The sequence below is a fragment of the Corvus kubaryi genome, unplaced genomic scaffold, assembly GCF_017639235.1.
Source record: "Corvus kubaryi isolate FWS band 111438036 unplaced genomic scaffold, C.kubaryi_AGA036_p1.0 138, whole genome shotgun sequence".
Lineage (NCBI taxonomy): Eukaryota > Metazoa > Chordata > Aves > Passeriformes > Corvidae > Corvus > Corvus kubaryi.
The window spans coordinates 20,400,804-20,418,417 of NW_024580672.1; the positions used below are offsets into that span (position 1 = coordinate 20,400,804).

The 17,614-nt window shown below is 49.5% G+C and overlaps 1 protein-coding gene across 5 annotated transcripts in view; it reads right to left on the bottom strand.

Annotated features, from left to right (window-relative positions):
• Positions 1-17,614, bottom strand: part of FAM53B (family with sequence similarity 53 member B) — a 44,729-nt gene that overhangs the window by 26,198 nt on the left and 917 nt on the right. The window contains exons 2-4 of one of the 5 annotated variants that reach the window (XM_042019547.1): positions 7,098-7,286; positions 1,459-1,691; positions 1,198-1,372 (exon numbers count right to left, since the gene is read on the bottom strand). Coding sequence is in view for 3 of the 5 variants with exons in the window: in XM_042019544.1 (XP_041875478.1) it covers positions 1,459-1,527 (69 nt within the window). In the remaining 2 variants the exon portion in view is untranslated. Of the gene's footprint in view, positions 1-1,197; positions 1,390-1,458; positions 1,692-7,097; positions 7,287-17,614 lie in introns of all 5 variants that reach the window. The other 4 variants (XM_042019548.1, XM_042019544.1, XM_042019543.1 and 1 more) reach the window with 4 other exon arrangements.

Below are 17,614 nucleotides of genomic sequence, written 5' to 3' on the forward strand. Positions count from 1 at the left end.
AGCTGAACTGAACGAGCCCATTGGCTGTTGGCAGGTGATACTGCCCCAGTGCTCAGACATTTATTTCCTTTGGGTTTCGCTTTCTTCACTTTCCCATGAAGTCACCAGAAAAACTCTTGCTTTCTTTAGTGCATCAGCCTTCTTGTGATTGTGTGTCCCAATTTAACAGTCCAGGCAACCCAGCAATTCACCTTGTGTACCCAGGACTATCCCTGCACTTGTGACCCAGCCCCAGAGCTGCGGGAAGCACTCGGCAAACACGCGAGGGCAAAGCTTTGTTACAGCTCTGCATCTCTGCCACCTGCCATCACACAGCCTAAGCACCCAGCCCTTCTCTTAGGAGTAGAAGAAATTACTCTCATCTGCCTCTCTGCAGCCAGTTCCCCTTCACCTGTCCCACACACTTCCCAGGGCACAGCTGGTGCTGAATGTTCAGGTTCTCCCCTTCCCACCCCGAGCAGCAGCCACAGGAGATGCCGCCTTCCCAGCAGGAGCCAACACTGCAGCAATGATACTCTTTTAATGTATCAATATCCTTCCCAAATTTCACCCTTTTAAGGCAGGATTTTCCACTGCTTCTGGCTTGCTCACCTTCTCCCCTGCTGTTCACTGCCAGGGCAGCCTGCCTTTACCCCAGCACGCTGTGCTCTCTGCCTGGGGAGCCCAGCTGGACAGTTTGCCATCCTCAGCAAACTCAGACGTTTGTATTTCTTTTATGCTCAGAATGCCCATCTACAGCTCATCCTGCCAGATGCTTCCTGCTGTGCTCCTGCATGCCCTTATCTGAGACTCTCAGTGCACCCTGCCTCTCGGTCAAGTTTCTTCTCAGACCATGCCCATCTCTCCAGGAGGATAGAGGGAAAATGTCCACAGCCAGCCTTGCTCTGATGGCTCTCCATCACCCTGCACCTGTTCCTCATTTGCTCTGACCCTGCCTCCAGACAATGTTATCCCTTATTTGCCCCTACCACAGGTACACTCACCCCTCACAGCACCCTTTAGTCTGTTTGCTGCCCCTCACTTGTTTTGTTGTTGCCTGCTCATTCAGCATGGTGGATTTGCACCTCTCCAGGCTCACAGCCAATTTAACTACCACAGCACTGCCCTTCAGCATCTCCCACTTAATTCTGCTTCCCACTTGCTCATCCTCCTATTAATGATGAGCATCTCTTCGCTGTCAGTGAAGCAACTTCTCACCTGTGTTATTCACAGCACTGATTTGGGTTTTTTGTACTGTTTATCCCATTGGGTGCTTACTGAAATCCACGTATGCAAAAGCCACAGCACTCCAATCATTTACAAATCACCTGCTCCTTGGATATTAGTGCAGCTTGGTAGAAATCAGTGCTGCAAACCATCTAAAGATCCATCCCTGCAGGAAAGAAAACCCTTATTACAAATCTACAGCAAAGTTCTTGGCAGTAAAACAGTTTTGAACAGAGATTTCACAAAGCTTACCAGCTCAGTCCTGCATGTTACAGAGTCAGCACCTTTGTTCTCCCGAGTTTTGGTTAAGATCATCACCATGGTAATGCAGTCCTGCCTCGGAGTCCATCAGGGTCCAGGCAAAGGGTGCTGGCAGCTGGGGGCTGGGAAAGCTCCTCTTTCAGTCCATGTTCCCCCAGGAGAGGCTGGGCCCTGCCGGCTCCTCGGGGGATGTGCAGGGACAGCCTCGGGGTGTGGAAAATTCCCTGCACAGAGAGAGAGAGAGGAACAGCTTTAGGGGACTTGCCCAGAGGGTGGATGCACTGGGCAAGGGGCAAGCACCGCCCAAAAAACACCCTGATGGTGGTGGCTTGAGGGGAGTGTTTGTTTTAGGATCTTAAACACTGTCGGTGCCCCTCTGCTCCTCATCAGCACAGAGGGGTTTCACAGGATGGGGCGCTCACGGGCGCTGTCAGAAGCACACAAGGTACACAAGGTGATCCACAGGGACACAAGTATTTCAGTCAAATTTATGAAGTTTCCTCTGAATTCTCCATTTGAACAGGGGACTCACATCCCCTATGTTGAAGATACCAAGACATTGAAAGAAGAGCTCATTAAAGCTCCAGGGTTGATCTCACAGAAGCCCTTGCCCCCAGACCAGCTGGGAGCAGATGTCCAGCAGAAAAAGCCTCTCCAGCATCATTACGGCTGTGAAATCCCCTGGATGCCCCTCTCCCACCCCAGTTACTCCATGATTCCCAATCTATGCAGAGCCCTTTAGGGAAAAAAAAACCAAGGCAAAGATTTGGCTGCAAGGAAGGAGAGACAGCTCCTTGCCCTGAAATCCTAAGGGCCACACCATGCCTCCTGATCCTTACCTATTGCTTAGGTAAGAAAAGCTAAGGCTGGACAACAAGGAGGCTCTTCAAACACAAACTGCAAGCCAGGCTCATAGAGCACTGCCCAGCCCTGACCATGAGCCCTGCCTCACCTCCTGGCATCCTCCCCAACAGACTTATTCCCTTGTAAAGCAGACAGATTGCAACTCAAATCTGATTACTGAAATCAGCGTTTTCCCCAAATCACTCCCCTAATCCCGTTTCGCTATTTTGCTGCTGTGCAGTTGATGCAAACAACCAAACCCACCATTTGCACAATCCAAAGAGCGTAAAACACTGATCTTATACCATCCAGTCAAAGCCAATTGTGATATTTAAGGACAATAGACAGGAATATTCCACAAAGTATTAACCCTTACTCCAAACTGATATGGCTGCTCTTCCCAGCTCCTAAATCATCCTCTCCGTGTTTACTCGGATTAGAGCTTGCAGTGGTGTTAAGAGTAGCTCATTTAAAGGCCAGCTGGCTGGTAAAGAAAAATCACCTTCTATTATTTTATGAGGACAAAGTTCATCCAGAGTGCAAAGCCAAGATTGGGAATCAATACATTTTCCAAAGATTTACTGTTCCCATGGGTGCCTGACACAGTCTCCAGCTTTCTGTGGGATATCGGTGGACTCATAATTTACAGTTTACTGGTACCTTCATCATAAACCTCTGGGCAAGCCAGTGACCAAATGAAAACTGTCAAACAGAAAAGTAAACATTTCAGAGTGTCAAAATGACACATAATTTGTGAGCAGGGTTAGATGGGATATTGGGAAGGAATTGTTCCCTGGGAGGGTGCTGAGGCCCTGGCACAGGGTGCCCAGAGCAGCTGTGGCTGCCCCTGGATCCCTGGCAGTGCCCAAGGCCAGGCTGGACAGGGCTGGGAGCAACCTGGGATAGTGGAAGGTGTCCACGGCAGAGGGTGGAATGAGATGGTCTTTAAGGTGCATTCCAAACCACACCATTCTGTGATTCTGTGATTTCTGTCTGTCACAGTCTAAGCTGTCCCTGACCACTACACAGAGAGCGGAGTGCTTGCTGCAGTGACAGACTCTGTGTGCTGGGAGGACACTGGGGCCACTCTGGGCACGAAGATCACACAAGGGTTCAGAGCAGCCTGAAAGCAGCTAAGTACAGTTCTTTGTTGGCCAGGTATGATTTCTTCAGGAATAATTACCCTTCCCTAAGGTGATGGTTAATGCTGCAGCAGCAGACTCAGGTACACACCCGGGCAGGAGCAGCAGCAAGTCCAGGCAGAAGCTCCCTGCCCCAGCCGGCCGGGATGCAGCACACAGCATCACACCTCCCCTCTCCCTGCTCCTCTGCATCCCCTGCAATTAACACAGCCCTAATGACAGGCAACACAGCAAACTGCTGGCAAGCTGGCAGCCACTACCACCACCATCCCCCAATGTCGGGGCCGAGGTGCACGTGCAGGTATCAGCTATTTTAACCACTGCTTGGTTGGGTTTTGGAGCCATCCCCATGGAGAAACTGCAGTAAAAAAGGAAACTTTCCAGTGAAATGTGATCCCTGGCTCCCCATCCTGCCTCACAGTGCTCCTGACGCATGGTCCTGCCCTGTCACATCCTTTCCATGCAAACAAGTGCCATGGGACACAAACTGCAGAGCTGGGATGGACCCTATTGATGCTGAGGAGGAAACCGCTGTGTATTTATAGACTGGATGCTTTCACACACACAGGCTAATAAAAAGATACTCTTCAGGGACCATTAATTACTTTAAGAAATGTATTTCCTCATTTACAGTCAGATAAAGGAACTATCTTCATCATGATGTCAAGGTTAAGTTTAGACTCGAGCCAGGGCCACTGGGATTGACACAATCTCCTGAGCTGTATGAAATGCCCACGAGAAGCTCTAGTGCACAGAGACCCCCAAATTTTAGCAAACCCGGCTTTTTACATGGTTCAAAACACAGACCAAGCAGAAGCCTCGTGTGATCTTTGCAGTGGCAGAGGTAGGAAGAGGTTTCTCTCAGAGCTGCTTTCTGGACAGTATCACAGCCATGGAGTGTTGGGCTTGGAAAAAAATTAAGTCAAATGATCCAACTCTCATCCATGGGCTTAAAAGATAATGCTGGGGAACAAATATGCTCCTTACAAGGCACAAGCACAGCCCTAGAGATGCTCATGGGGGACAAACAGCCCTGCTCTGCAGGGAGGTCCCATTCCCCATCCCACAACTGGTCTTACCACAAGCACCACTCCCAGCCATGCCCTGTTCACCTGCTACACTGAACTGCATGGAAAAGACCTCAGGATTCAGCAAACTGCCTGTCAGATGCTCTGCCATGGCTGCAGGGAGCCTGAACAGTGACCAGTATCACACCCCCATGCACATTATGGAAAACTTCCTCACAGAAAGGGTTACCAAGCCTGGAGTCCCCATCCCTGGAGGGATTTAAAAGCCCTGTGGGTGTGGCACTTGGGGACATGGGTTAGTGATGGCCTTGCCCATGCTGGGGAAACAGTTGGACTCCACAATCTTAGAGGTGTTTTCCAACTTTACCAACTCCCTGATTCCATGGTCTGACCCCTAGAAATACTCCTTGTGAAGACGACTGAGGCCCAGCATCACACAGATTTCCACTTGCTGTGGCATCACCACCCTCTTGCACAGAAAACATTCAACCCCTGTCCAGCTCAATAATCCATCTCCAGACACACACACTGACATAAAACCTATTTACAGTGGAAAGGGCACACGGGAACGAGGAGCTGGAGCTGCATTTTGCATACTGATACACCTTGCAAGCAGAACAGTGTGAATTCTCTCAGAATATAAATCACCTGCCCCTGCTGAATTTTTAATGCTGATCGAAGTCTCCAGTGAAGGAGCCATGACCCAAGCAAGACCCCACTCCCTACCCCTGCCCCGGCAGCATTCCCTGTGCTGTGCTTGAAGAAAGTGGCTGAGCAAGGAGCCACTGTGATTTCTGGAGTTCATCCAATGCAGGTTAGACCCACATGTCTGAAGGACCAAACCTAATCCCTCTGGGCCAAACTCTGAGCACGATTCTAGGGCTTCACCACCCACCCATTCTCGTCAGAGGAACAGAAATTCTCTCCACTGTGCACATCTTGATTTCTCCATGCAGTCAGACCACTGTGGGGACCAGGCACAGCACAGCTGGTCATCCCTTCCCAAACCCCACAGGGGCCTACAAAGAATTTGGGGAAATAGCCAAAATTGGTGACTGTAATTGAAACTTGTGGGGTTTAAGGCTTTCTGCGAGCATAACAAGGCAATATTCACCCAAACTAAAAATCATGCCTCTCTCCCCATCCTTCCACTTCTTAGAAATGATTTGGGGCCACACTGAATCTCCTCACTGCACATCCTGTCTCACCCTCAGGGCTTTGGACAATGCCAAGGAGTACATCTCCAATTTCTTGATTTATTGTGTTATGAATTTGGAAAAAATCCATGAAGTCTATCATTTGGATGTAGCTAAGTCTGGGTTTATTTCCTCACTCAGGCAATAATTTGCCTTCTGCAGCAGGGCTGAGTGGGCTCAGCTCCGGACAGTTTGTTCCCTTGCCTGAGCACTATTCTATGTCACTAGTGAATACTGAATTTATTTATGGGGTAAAAACCTCCAATAAACATGAAAGATGCCATTCAGAGCCCAAGAAGAAGTTTTACTCTCTGAAAATGCCCCATGGACTAGTCCTGGGTAAACAGGATCATGAGTCAGCACACGTGACTTTCAAAGGACGAAATTTCCACGGAGGCAGCCGCTTCAGGATTGTCCCCTGGGACTCTGTCAAGAGGAAAGAGCTGACCCAGGCTGCCCAGCCATGGCAGAAGAAAGGCTGCAGCCCTGCCCATCTCACCCTGAGCCTGCAGTCAGTGCATCCTGCTCCACAGGGTCTTCCCCAGCTGCTGGAAAGGCAAACACCATCCAGGACACCATGGCTCCCACATGGTGTTCCCCTCCTGCCTGGCAAAGACTTGTGCCACCCCATGCTCCAGGTACTCAGAGACTACCAGGCAAAGAAAAGGAATAAGGAAATGTCTTTCTCTGCCTCCTGCTTGCATCCAGACCTGACATTTCCAGGACTAACAAGACAAAGACACGCTTTTACCACTAATTAATAAGTAAGAACTTGCCTGCACGTAACACAGCAAAGGGGAAGCAGTGTCTGAGGTGAGCATGGCTCCCTAGGGCTGCACAGCTTCAAGAACCACATCACTGCAATGCTTCTGACCAACAGCTTCACACAGGAACACAGCTTCTCCCCAACACACCCAGAACTCACCTGTCCTGCCAGTGCAGGACAGCCTGGATGGAGCTGACATCTACAGCCACGCTAATAAATCCGCAGCCAGAAGGAGCTTGAGGTCTCCCATGACAGCACCCATCCCATGGGGGCACGTTAGGAACCAAAAATGCCACAGATGGCCAGGTGCAACCTGGCTTATGGAGCCTGAGATTAACCCTCCTGCCAGGAACAACAGACATACCAGGGTCCTGCCCACAACCATAAATTAATTACTGAGCAAATAAAACTCTGTTATTTCAATCTGATCCCTTGCTCCACATGCCTGGGTACTGCCTCAGCCTGACACCAAAGTCACACAAGGCAGAGGGTCCCCAGCACTCCAAGCCCCAAACCACACCTCCAAACACCCCTAGTCTCTGGGGACAGCCTGAAGTCCAAGCTCATACCCAGATCTACATGCTTGGCTTGAACCTCAACTGCAGGCAAGCCCTCACAAAAAAAGGAATAAGAGGAATTAAGGAAAATTACACACCATCTACTTGAGTAAAAGGTTTATTGCCCCCGTGCTCTTAGGGAGTAGGAGTGGCAGGGGAATGAGTCCCGTACACACCAGCAGCGGAAGGACTGAAAGGACAGGGCAGGGGCAGAGGTGCTTTGTCTCAACATCTTTAGCTCGAAGGAAATGGTGCTGGCAGTGACTTTGCCTTTTCCTCCCTGGCAACTGAAAAGGAAAAGAAGAAAGCAAAATTAGTCATTGCAAAACAGCGACCAGCAAGAGAGAGGTGCAAGCGAGGAGCCGTGGGAAGTGACAGGACAAGGGGGAAGGCTTCAAACCGAAAGAGAGTAGGTTTGGATTAGATATTAGGAAAAAAGTCTTCCCTGTGAGGGTGGTGAGGCCCCGGCACAGGTTACCCAGAAAAGTGGCTGCCCCATCCCTGGAAGTGTGGGTCATGCAGACAGAGCCTGCAGCCTGATCCCAGTCCCAATGACCACAGAAATGACACGTTTTCTTTGAGCAAACCTGTAATCATTGCCTTTTCCACTCATTAGGGGACTGCTTCTACCTTTGAGTAGTATTTCCAGGGAAGAGTAGAAATACTGGACCAAGAGGTGTCTGTGGAGAAGAGCAGCTGAAGCAGCAGCAGCAGCAGTCCAGCCTGCTGGCCCAACAAACCATCTCACCTTTCTGTGGGTTTCCCCCGCCACCCCAGTTGTGAGATTTATTACAAGAATTTGCAGTGGTCTGTGAGACACTGTGAGTGTTGGCCACGCTCCCAAAAGCTGAGGAATTGCTGAACTGAGAATTGCCTTGGCTGCTTAATCTCAACAACCAGGGATGCTGAACAAGGCAGCAGGATCTGGGTTTACTTTTAATTACTGCTCAGAGCATGCTGCTCTAGTAAACAGACACAAAAAAACAATTCTTGTTTCTTCCTTATGTTCTTTTCCCATATACAGCCTGAGATGTCTGAGCTGGAGACAGTAAATGGCCCCACCACTCTGCTTTTACTGACTCACTTCTCAAGCATAAACAGCTTCAAATAGCACATGAACCCCTCGGAATACCTGTCTCCATGAAACAACACCCATCTGCTTACAGACACAAAATAATGCTCTCAGGTTTAGAACCACTGAATGGTTTGGAATGGAAGGGATCTTAAAACTCATATCTCATCTCATCTCATCTCGTCTCATTCCATGTGTCCAGGTTGCTCCAAGCCCCATCCAACCTGGTCTTGGACACTTCCAGGGATGGGTCAGCCACAGCTTCTCTGGGCAACCTGTGCCAGGGCCTCACCACCTTCAGTTAGTGGGGGTTCTCATCCAGCCCAGGCTTCCTTGCTGGCTCCAGAGCTCTCAAGGTCTCTGTGAGAAGCAAATCCTGAAGATGCAAAGTGAACTCAGCGCTGCAGCATCGACTGTAAAGCTGCTGCTCATCAGTGCCCACCAAAAATCCACCCAGAGGAAGAAGGAGCAAGATCTGGGACATCTCCCTGTGTAACTGGGGAACACTTGCCAAGAGCCACAACACCATCATCGCTGTCAGAGCAGATTTGGATGCTGCTTCTAAGTCAGATTTCTCCTTTCTCCAAGGCTGAGCTGGAGAACAGGTAGAGGCTGACAGCCCTTATGGACATGCCTGGATTTAAAACAGAAAAATACTGGATGTATGGATCAATTGCCAGACTCCACATTATCTGCTACCACCTCCCCTTTATGGATAAATACTGTAAGGTTACAGAATCCTCATGTGAAGCCCAGCAAAATGATCACTTAGAACCTTCCAAAAATTGAAATTATCTCCCTGAACTGAGCAGGCAGTATTAAAAGAATTTCAGATGCTTTCAGTGGACGGTCTCTGTGCCCACACAGGGTGACACGCGTGCCTGCTGTCACCTGCACACCCTACACTGTTTGCATGAGACCAAAGTACTTTGGCTCTTGGGCAGGCTCTGGGGGTTCATTCCTCAGCTGAGAAATGGCTTTCAAAGAGCTCCTGGGCTCCTGAAAGACGAACCTGGAGCCTTTATTAATCCTCCTAGCGACCAAAAGGCACTTCTCCCTGCTGTTTGTCCATCCATTGCCATCAACACCGGCAAGAGGAAGGCACAGTGGAGGGAGGGAAGGAGCCCTCCAGGGCCAGGAAACCTTTGCCCACACTGCCACCTCCATCTCTCCGTAAATTTCCGAGCCCTGCATCTTCCATAAATCTCTTTAACGAACGAGCAGCCAAACATCTGTGAGTTGTCTGAATTAGCGTGAATTTGGCAGACTGAACAGCAAACTCGCGTCGCCCCGCAGCCTTCACATTTCTTGTTTTCCTCGGGTTCATTAAATACACAACAATCTGTTACCAGAAGACTGTTCCTACGTGCAGGGGCTGCCAAGGAGCTGGGTTTGATAGCTCTGGTGGAGATGGGGGAATATGTGGGGAGCAGAGGGGGGCTCTTCCTGGTGCAGCAGGGCAAGGAGAGGACGGGCTGCACCTACCCTGCCTCTCCCAGTGGCCACCCACCACATGGCAAAGGCTGTCTCTGATGTCAGAGCCATCCTGGTGCAGCTAAAGCTGGAGGTGATTTTGGGAAGCTTCAAGGGGAACAGAGCAGAGTGTGGGACAAGCAGGGGGAGATGCCTACAAAAGCCAAGGATGTCCTTCCCGCAGCATCATCCCAGCTGGGATAACTGTGCCTAATCCGGATGGAGAAATCCAGGGTTATTCGCACCCGTGAGCAGAGCCCTGGGCAGGGGGCATCCCTGATCCTGGGGAAAATGGGGGAGTTCCCACTGCTGCTGGGCAGCACGAGGCCCAGGCATGCAGTGAAGGCACTGCCAACAGCCAGCCCAGGCAGCCCGGGCTGATGCTGTGATGGGGAACAGCACTGGAGGCTTCGCCTTCCCTCAAAGGAAGTCTTTCGCTACGAGGGAAGAGTCAAAGCAAACACCCACTCACCGTGTTTACCCATCTAAATCAAAGCCAAAGCAGCACTGAAACGTGCCTGACAGCATTTCCACGGAGCCATTCATTGAGAGTTTGCACTTGGCTTTTAGCTGGTGTTTTTAATATCGCAGGGAGACGCTTGTGAGGCTGGTATAATACAGAATCTGTTGCTGTAACACACTCCCGGCTCCTGCGAGGTGTCAGCAGCACGTAGAGCCCAAACCTTCTGCAGGTTTGGCTCCATCAGGGGAACCCTGAGGGCCAGCAGTGAGATGCTTCCCATGGGGAACAGCTCCAGCAAGTCCGAGGTACCACTGCCCCAGAGCAAGGTACCCCACCAGGGGATTGCCCAGCCTGAGAAGTAATGCCCACAGAGGACAATTTTCCCAGATTTGGGATGTTTTGTCCCTGGAGATGGCCCTGATTCCCATGGAGTAAGGCAGGATGAGCTCCACGGTAGCTTAGCAGCCATAAAAGCCCAGATTTTGCAGCCTGTCTCAGAGGTGAGGAAAACTTTAAAAAAGTAAGTGGAAATGCAAACAGGCCCTGGTTTTATTTGAGCTGGCAGGAACACAGTCCTGCCCTGCGTTCCTCGAGCTCATTTATGACAGTGTGAACATGCAGTAATAAAGAGGAAAATGCAAATAAAAATCTGCATTTTCCACCCCACAGGTCTCCATACATCCCTGCTTCTCTCATGCCACAGGTGAAAATCAGGAGAGAAACAGCTTTCCCCGTGCCACAGAAAGGGGAAGCCCAAAGGACAGAGGGGTTGGCCCCGGCACCAGCGTGGTGTGAACCACAAAGCCCACTCCTGAAATGGCATCCCAAGGAGAACTGACCTAAATGCTGCAGCCCATACCAGCTCCAAAGCTGCCAGGAAGGGAATCACGCCAGGTATTTTGTCAGTGCACAAACATGAATGATTGCCCAGGACAAATAGGGCAGCAAAAATGTCCACCTTCATCACATGGAAAAAACATGTATCAACTTGCAACCCTAATGAGCGAAGGAATTAATGAATCCTGGAGTTTGTAAACCATTATGGAGTCCCTAAAATAATGCCAACACCTTAAATGAATGAGACTGCGAGTTAAACATCAGGTTCTGCTGGAAAACAAGATACAGGGGCTTTTGTAGATGTTAAGGACAGCAAGAAGTCCCACTGACAGCAACAGAAAGAATGGTGGAAACATTAGTCGGGATGCAGAAAATGAAGAAATAGACAATATAAACATTTCTGTCCTAAGCAGAAAGTAAAACAATAGTCACATTTGTCAGGAGTAACCTGGGGTGATGATATTAAACAGTAGGCACTAAATATAGATCCTTCTTAAACAACAGCTCCAAATAAATTTACACCTTCAATTTTATAAGATCATGCCAAAAAGTCTTCTGAGCCATCACCACCAGTGGTCCCCGAGGACGGGCACAAGCCAGCCTGGTAAATGGGTGGGTGAGACCTCAAGCCCAACAAGGCTCTGGTTTCAGTGCAAGGTCAGGGAGTCAGGAATCACAATTACAGCACCAAAGAAAGAGCTCTCCCCTCACCTGAAGTCTTTGTGCAGGTGAAAGGGAGGGCTGGTGTAACACACGTCATTGAAGTGCACAGAAGTGGATGACAGCTACTGATAACACTTGACTGGCACATCTCAAACAGACCTGCAAGTGACTGGTGGCACTGGCTGCAACAGAAACTACACTGTCACCCTATGCCATGCAGTATTTCTGGCAGTAATCGGGAAGGAAACAGGAAAACCAGTGCTGTGTAAGTGACTCGAGACCAGCAAAGCGCTGAATACACAGAACAACTCGGTAATACAGAGCCGAGAGAAGCGACCAGCACAGCTGGTTACAGAGACGTTAAAATACACCTTAAAAAGCTAAATTGCTTAAAAGCCACTCACCTCAAAGGCAGGGGCATGTTCCCTGGCTCCTGCATGGTGCAGTAGATTACCCAGGCATGCAGGGGTATGTCCACAGGCTGCATAAATTTGGGGTCTCCAGGAAAAGAAGGGATGGTACAGCCTCTGTGCTCTGCACTCCACGACCTCAGCAGGCACCTGGAGCCTCCTCCCACCTCTGACCAAGGTCTGGAGGGGACTCCAGGAGTAACTGGGAGGCTTGAAGACACAGGTACAGTGCAAGATCGGGGGAATGTGGAATGGTGATTGCTGAGGATGACCTGACTGCCTCAGAGGGGGCAGGAGAATTGGAGCAGGTCCCTCAGAGGGAGCAGACTGGCAGTGGAACACCTCCCAGCGTGGCGGGAGGCTGGAGCCATGCAGATCCAGAGCAAGGGCAAAGTGCAACTTTTTCCTAAACAACACAGACAATAATCATTGCAATAAACTACAGCACCATAAATGACTGCAGGGGGCTCTCAGCCAGTGCTCCAGCTTTACCTCTGCACTGGGGGCCTTTCTAAAAGACACTGAATCATAGAATTGTTAGGTTGGAAAAGACCTTTAAGATCATCGAGTCTGTCCTCCAGCAAGAATTCAGAAAATCACTAAAAATGGTGATACAGGGCTCTCCTGGCTTGCTGCCCTACACCCTGAGTGAGCTGCTGCACCCTGTGCCCAGCAGCCCCCATGTCCCAGGGTGGGATGTGCAGGGATCAGGAGGGTGGACTGACAGAGCAGCTCCTCACAGGCTGGCCTGGCTCTTGTCCAGCTCCTCCTGAAGCTGCCACCTTTATGGTATTTCGTGGGGTTCACAGGACAGGCACAGGGAGGGCATCGGCAGCACAATCCATCACACTGCAGAGCTGGAACTTTTTCTTTAAATTAAGTTTCAAATACGTACATCTGAAACTTCCTTGGGAAAATCTACCAACAGCACAAACCACGCACAACCGAAAATGCGGGTGAGAGTTTCTAAATGAAACATTTACGTTTTGGCAAGGTACATCTTCATTAACCACAGTGCTTTCACTCTGAGAAGTACCATCCATTGCACTGCATTTATTTCATTTATAACACAACTGATGGTCCAATAATCACTAAATGGCCTGGATTGGAAGGGAACTTAAAGAGCATCTTGTCCCACTCCCTGCCATGGGCAGGGACACCTTCCACTATCCCAGGTTGCTCCAAGCCGCGTCCAACCTGGCCTTGGACACTTCCAGGGATGGGGCAGCCACAGCTGCTCTGGGCAAACTGTTTTTCTGAGTTAACAGAGAGGCTACAAAACCAAAAGTGGATATTTTTAATGCGTTCTGTATCTTTATAAATATAATGGCTCTTCAGCTTTGGCACACAGTTGTAGCTTTTGGCACCTAGTTCATGGTATTAAAACTTGTCCTTTCAAAAATATTATACAATATTCATTTGTACCAGCTGGGACAAAAAAACCCCAAAGCACGTGGCAACAGGGATAATAATATATACACTTGAAGTAATTGCATAGCATTGACAACTATTTCCCAGCACACCAGAAGGCTGTTCTCAGTAAGGTTAAGGAAAGCACAGAAAAACAAAAATGACAGTTATTGTGACTTTTCCACATCATTTGAAACAAGAAATGGCCAGCTCCTCCTGGCCTAACTGTGCTGCCAGGCTGTCCTAACCAGAGAAGACCAGTTGTCTGCATTAATTCCTTTTACTTATAATTAACATTTCCCAGTGGTCCAGAATAGTAATGATGGCACTTGTACAACTGGGGCAGAGGAGCACGAAGGCTTGTCTGGAGTCACTGCAAGAGTTGTCATGGGGTAAAGGACAAAAATATCTTAAATGCAAGTAAGTAACACACTCTAACTCATCCCCTTGGCTTTAGGAGCAGGATGAGGGGTGAGTCTCTTGACCCCGTGGTCCAGACCAGTTGCTGAGACCAAAGCCAGTCACCGATGCACCTCGGCAGCCACGTCCTGCTGCAGCACCACCTCCCCAAGCCCTGCTTCTCCTCAGCCATCCAAAGGACTCCTGGTCCTTCCTTTCAGGAGCTGGTTTTGAGCAGAGAGAAGGAGAGCAGGTTTTCCAGCTGCTGGATCAAAGCTTGCCAGATCCCATTTTTTACAAACCCTAGGAGACGTAAGGATATGTAAGCACAAAACGGCCGCGAAGTCAAACTCCTCTTTCACCACGGTCCCGTACCTACCGCACAGCCAGCCCTGAGCCCTGGCTGCTGAAAGCAAAAGCTATGGCCAGGAGCCACAAATACAGGGAATGATGTAGCCCAAGGGATGCTTCAAATGGACTACAGAGGAGTGACACCAATGATGCTGCTATATTTAATCCTCTAAAAGCAAAAACCATGACCAAGTCTCCCTTGGGTACACTTTTAGGGGGGAGGTACAGCAACTCAATGCACCAGAACAGATTTTTTGCACTCCTTCAACCAGTTCTTAAAATATTACTCAAATGAAGTGATTACTGAGCCAAACTTGCCTGGTACTTCCCACCCATCCATGCAGGGACCCACAGCCTGCAGTGCTGGGAGCAGCCACGCTTCACACAGGGTTTGGTGCTGCTCCTCCAGGTCAGTCTAATGCAGTTTACTCCTCCCTGCATTTCAGAGAAACTTCTAACATATCAAATCTTACTTATCTCACATAGCATATGCCACATGCATGAGATGCAGTATCACACATATCCAATCCATAGGCTACAAAACTCATGGATAAACCACCTGAAGCCAGGAGAAATTCTGGCTGGAAATCAACTGCACCGCCACACTTCTTAGTTTTCAATTCCCATTGATGACCAAAGACTCACACATCCACAGCCTGTACTGAGATGCACCATCCCAGCGAGGTTTCAGAAACAGGCTCTTGCTTGGGAATGTTTGTCTCTCTAAAGGCAGCCAACTCAGAAAAGTTTGGAAAAACAAAACTGCCTGTGGATCTGCTCTCTCCAGTTCCCTGCAGCAGAGCCACGTTCTGCATTGCTGCTCTACAGAAATAGCTGGGTCACAGGCAGCCAGGCTGCAACTGCGGGCGCGGAGCGTGACCTTGGAGAAGCCCTTTTCCACTATTACAACACAGCCACTGCTTGTAGGGAGACTTGTGGGCAGAACCAGAGCTCCAGGGCTCGGGTCTGCCAGTGTCCTGACTGCTTTCAAGGAATGTATGGAAGGTCTCATCCCTAAAGGAAGTGGTGGCACTCATCCCGTGCCATGCTGGGGATCAGGGACAGGGGCCTCCCCCGGGGGGAGCAGCCCATAGACTTCATGACCCAGCAGGCTGGCAGGCACAGAGGAGTAGCATGGTGGAAAATTCCCTCCTCTACGCCCGATTAGTTTATATTTAGCTCTCTGAGGAGCAGACATGCTGCAGGAGCTGTTGTTTTGGTGATATTTTTGCCCAGCCCCGCAGGGACCCCTGCAATGGGAACCGTGGCTCCCACCGCTCGCTCCACCACCACACCGGGCACGTGAGACCCACGGCAGTCACGGCCCTCTGCTGCTCGGCAGACCGGCTTTTCTTTTAGTTCTGTTTCCCCGAGTCAGCAGGCTTGCTTCCTCTTCCTCCTCCTCCCCATTTTGGGAGAGAAAGGAGCAGAAAACGTCAGCCAAGAAGAGCGTTTGCTTGAGGAGCTGCAGAGGAGCAACCTCCCAGCTCCTCTGCTGCCCTAGTCCCCCATGGCCACGGGAATAAAACTTGTCTTTCTGAAGGTATTTTCATTCTAGGAGTGAGTTTTGGCGAGTGCAGATCTGACACAAAGGCTCTGCTTGCCCTCTCCCTCCCCTGGGATGTGAGAAGGAGCCTCGACCCCGCTGGGCTGAGCTCTCCAAACAGCTATGAGCATCTCTGGCACCTTGCCCCGTCCCAGCCTGTTGGTCCAAAGTCTGTCCTGCCATAGATTAATGTTCATTAGGACTATTTCCCAGCAACACCATTTGACAAGCCACGTGACATGGGAGGGGGAAGGGAACAAAACCAAAATCACCCTTCCAGCTTGGGGTGTCCCCTTTTCCATCTGAGATTTTGCAAAGCAAGGGCAAACCACCTCCATCCAGACCAAGAAATGGAAAACGCTATTCAACATTTTAAGAAAGAAAGAAAAAAGGAAGAGGAGTCTCAAACCACGCAGCTGCCATTTGAGAAATCAGAAATCAACCAGCAATAATAAACAGGCAAATGGGATAAAGCTCATTCCCCTCCTCACCCATGAGGACACAGCCCACGGTGTCAGTTCTGCACACAAATACAGGTGTTTTGGCAAAAAGTTGTGTATCTTGTTCTACCTATACTTCTGCTGAAAGTGAAGCAAGCCTTTGCTACTAGAAAAAAATGTTATTGCATATAATTAACCAAAGCAGATTTGGGGATTTGTACTGGTATATGTTTGCCTATTTGCTTGTGTGCATATTTATACACATGTATTTATTTATGCAGGTATCCATAGCTGAAAATTAACCTACATTGGTGCTGGCTCTGTCCCACAGTCTGCTTGATCTCCATATACAAAAATCTGGATCTCACTCACACAAATCAATTATCTACTGAACTGATTTGCACAGATTTTCTATGCAAAGTTTTGCATTTCCAGCAAAAGGCCATCTGCTTTCTATAACCAGTGTGGTTCCTGGACACCTTGGCCCTGTGCAGAGCTGGAAGTAGCAGAAGTTTCCCTCCCTCCTCTGGGTTGAAGCTGGAAGTGAGAAAGCCTGGAGCCAGGGATTCAGCTGCAAACCCTCCAGCACGCGTGGCCGTGCTCCACGTGGCCGTGCTTGGCAGGGTGTCCTTCCCTCTGAAGTGGAGAGAAGGAAGCAATTCCATGGCAGGTTGTTTTGGCTGGGTTTTTCCCCCCCACTTTTGAAAGCGAGAAGGCTGAGTGCTTCTCCCGATAAAGTGCCTCCAGCACAGGCACAGGCACACCTCCTGCCTCCCTGAGCCCGGCCGTGCCAGAGCTGGGTGTGACACACCCACCACCACAAGCATCCTCAGGCTCCAGAGGACTTTCAGAAATGAAGGAATAAATCAGAAGCTCACTTCAAACCCTCTCTGAGCCATGACAGGTAAGGACAGAGCAAACTGCTCTGAAATTCAGGTTTTTTACTATCACTCTAATTAATCTGTTTCATGACCCACCCCAAATATTTTCTCTAGAAACATTATCTACACTGTTTTGGGGTTTCTTTATTTCTTTTTCCAACCCTCAGCCAAGCCCTGGTAAATATTTCTGCCCATGACAGAGGCAGGCCAAGGGAACCTGGGCTTTGTGATAGCAGCAGCATCTCCTGTGCTCGGAGATACCAGACACTGGGCAGAGATGCTCACAGCCCTCTGTGTTTTTACTGGATTATCACAAGACACTGCTACCTCTGCAATTTGCAAGTAGTTTTTAATCTGTCAAAATAGACTTTTATTATTGCTTGAGGATTCAAAAGGAAAATATGCACATCTGGTTTCAATCGCCAACTGAAGTTTCATCTATCAGCCTATTTCATAACAAATTACGCTTACTTTTCACTCCAGAGGATTTCCTAAGGAGGGGACAAGCTGCCAAGGTACACGAGCATCTGTGGAGACCGCACGGCACCGAGAGGCAGCGGCACAACTCAGTCACAGGCACCGCGCTGCTGCAAACTCTCTCTGTGTCAAGTAAATTAAAATTATTGAGGAAAAGCCCCTTACTCGTGAAATCTCTGCGTACAGCTGTACG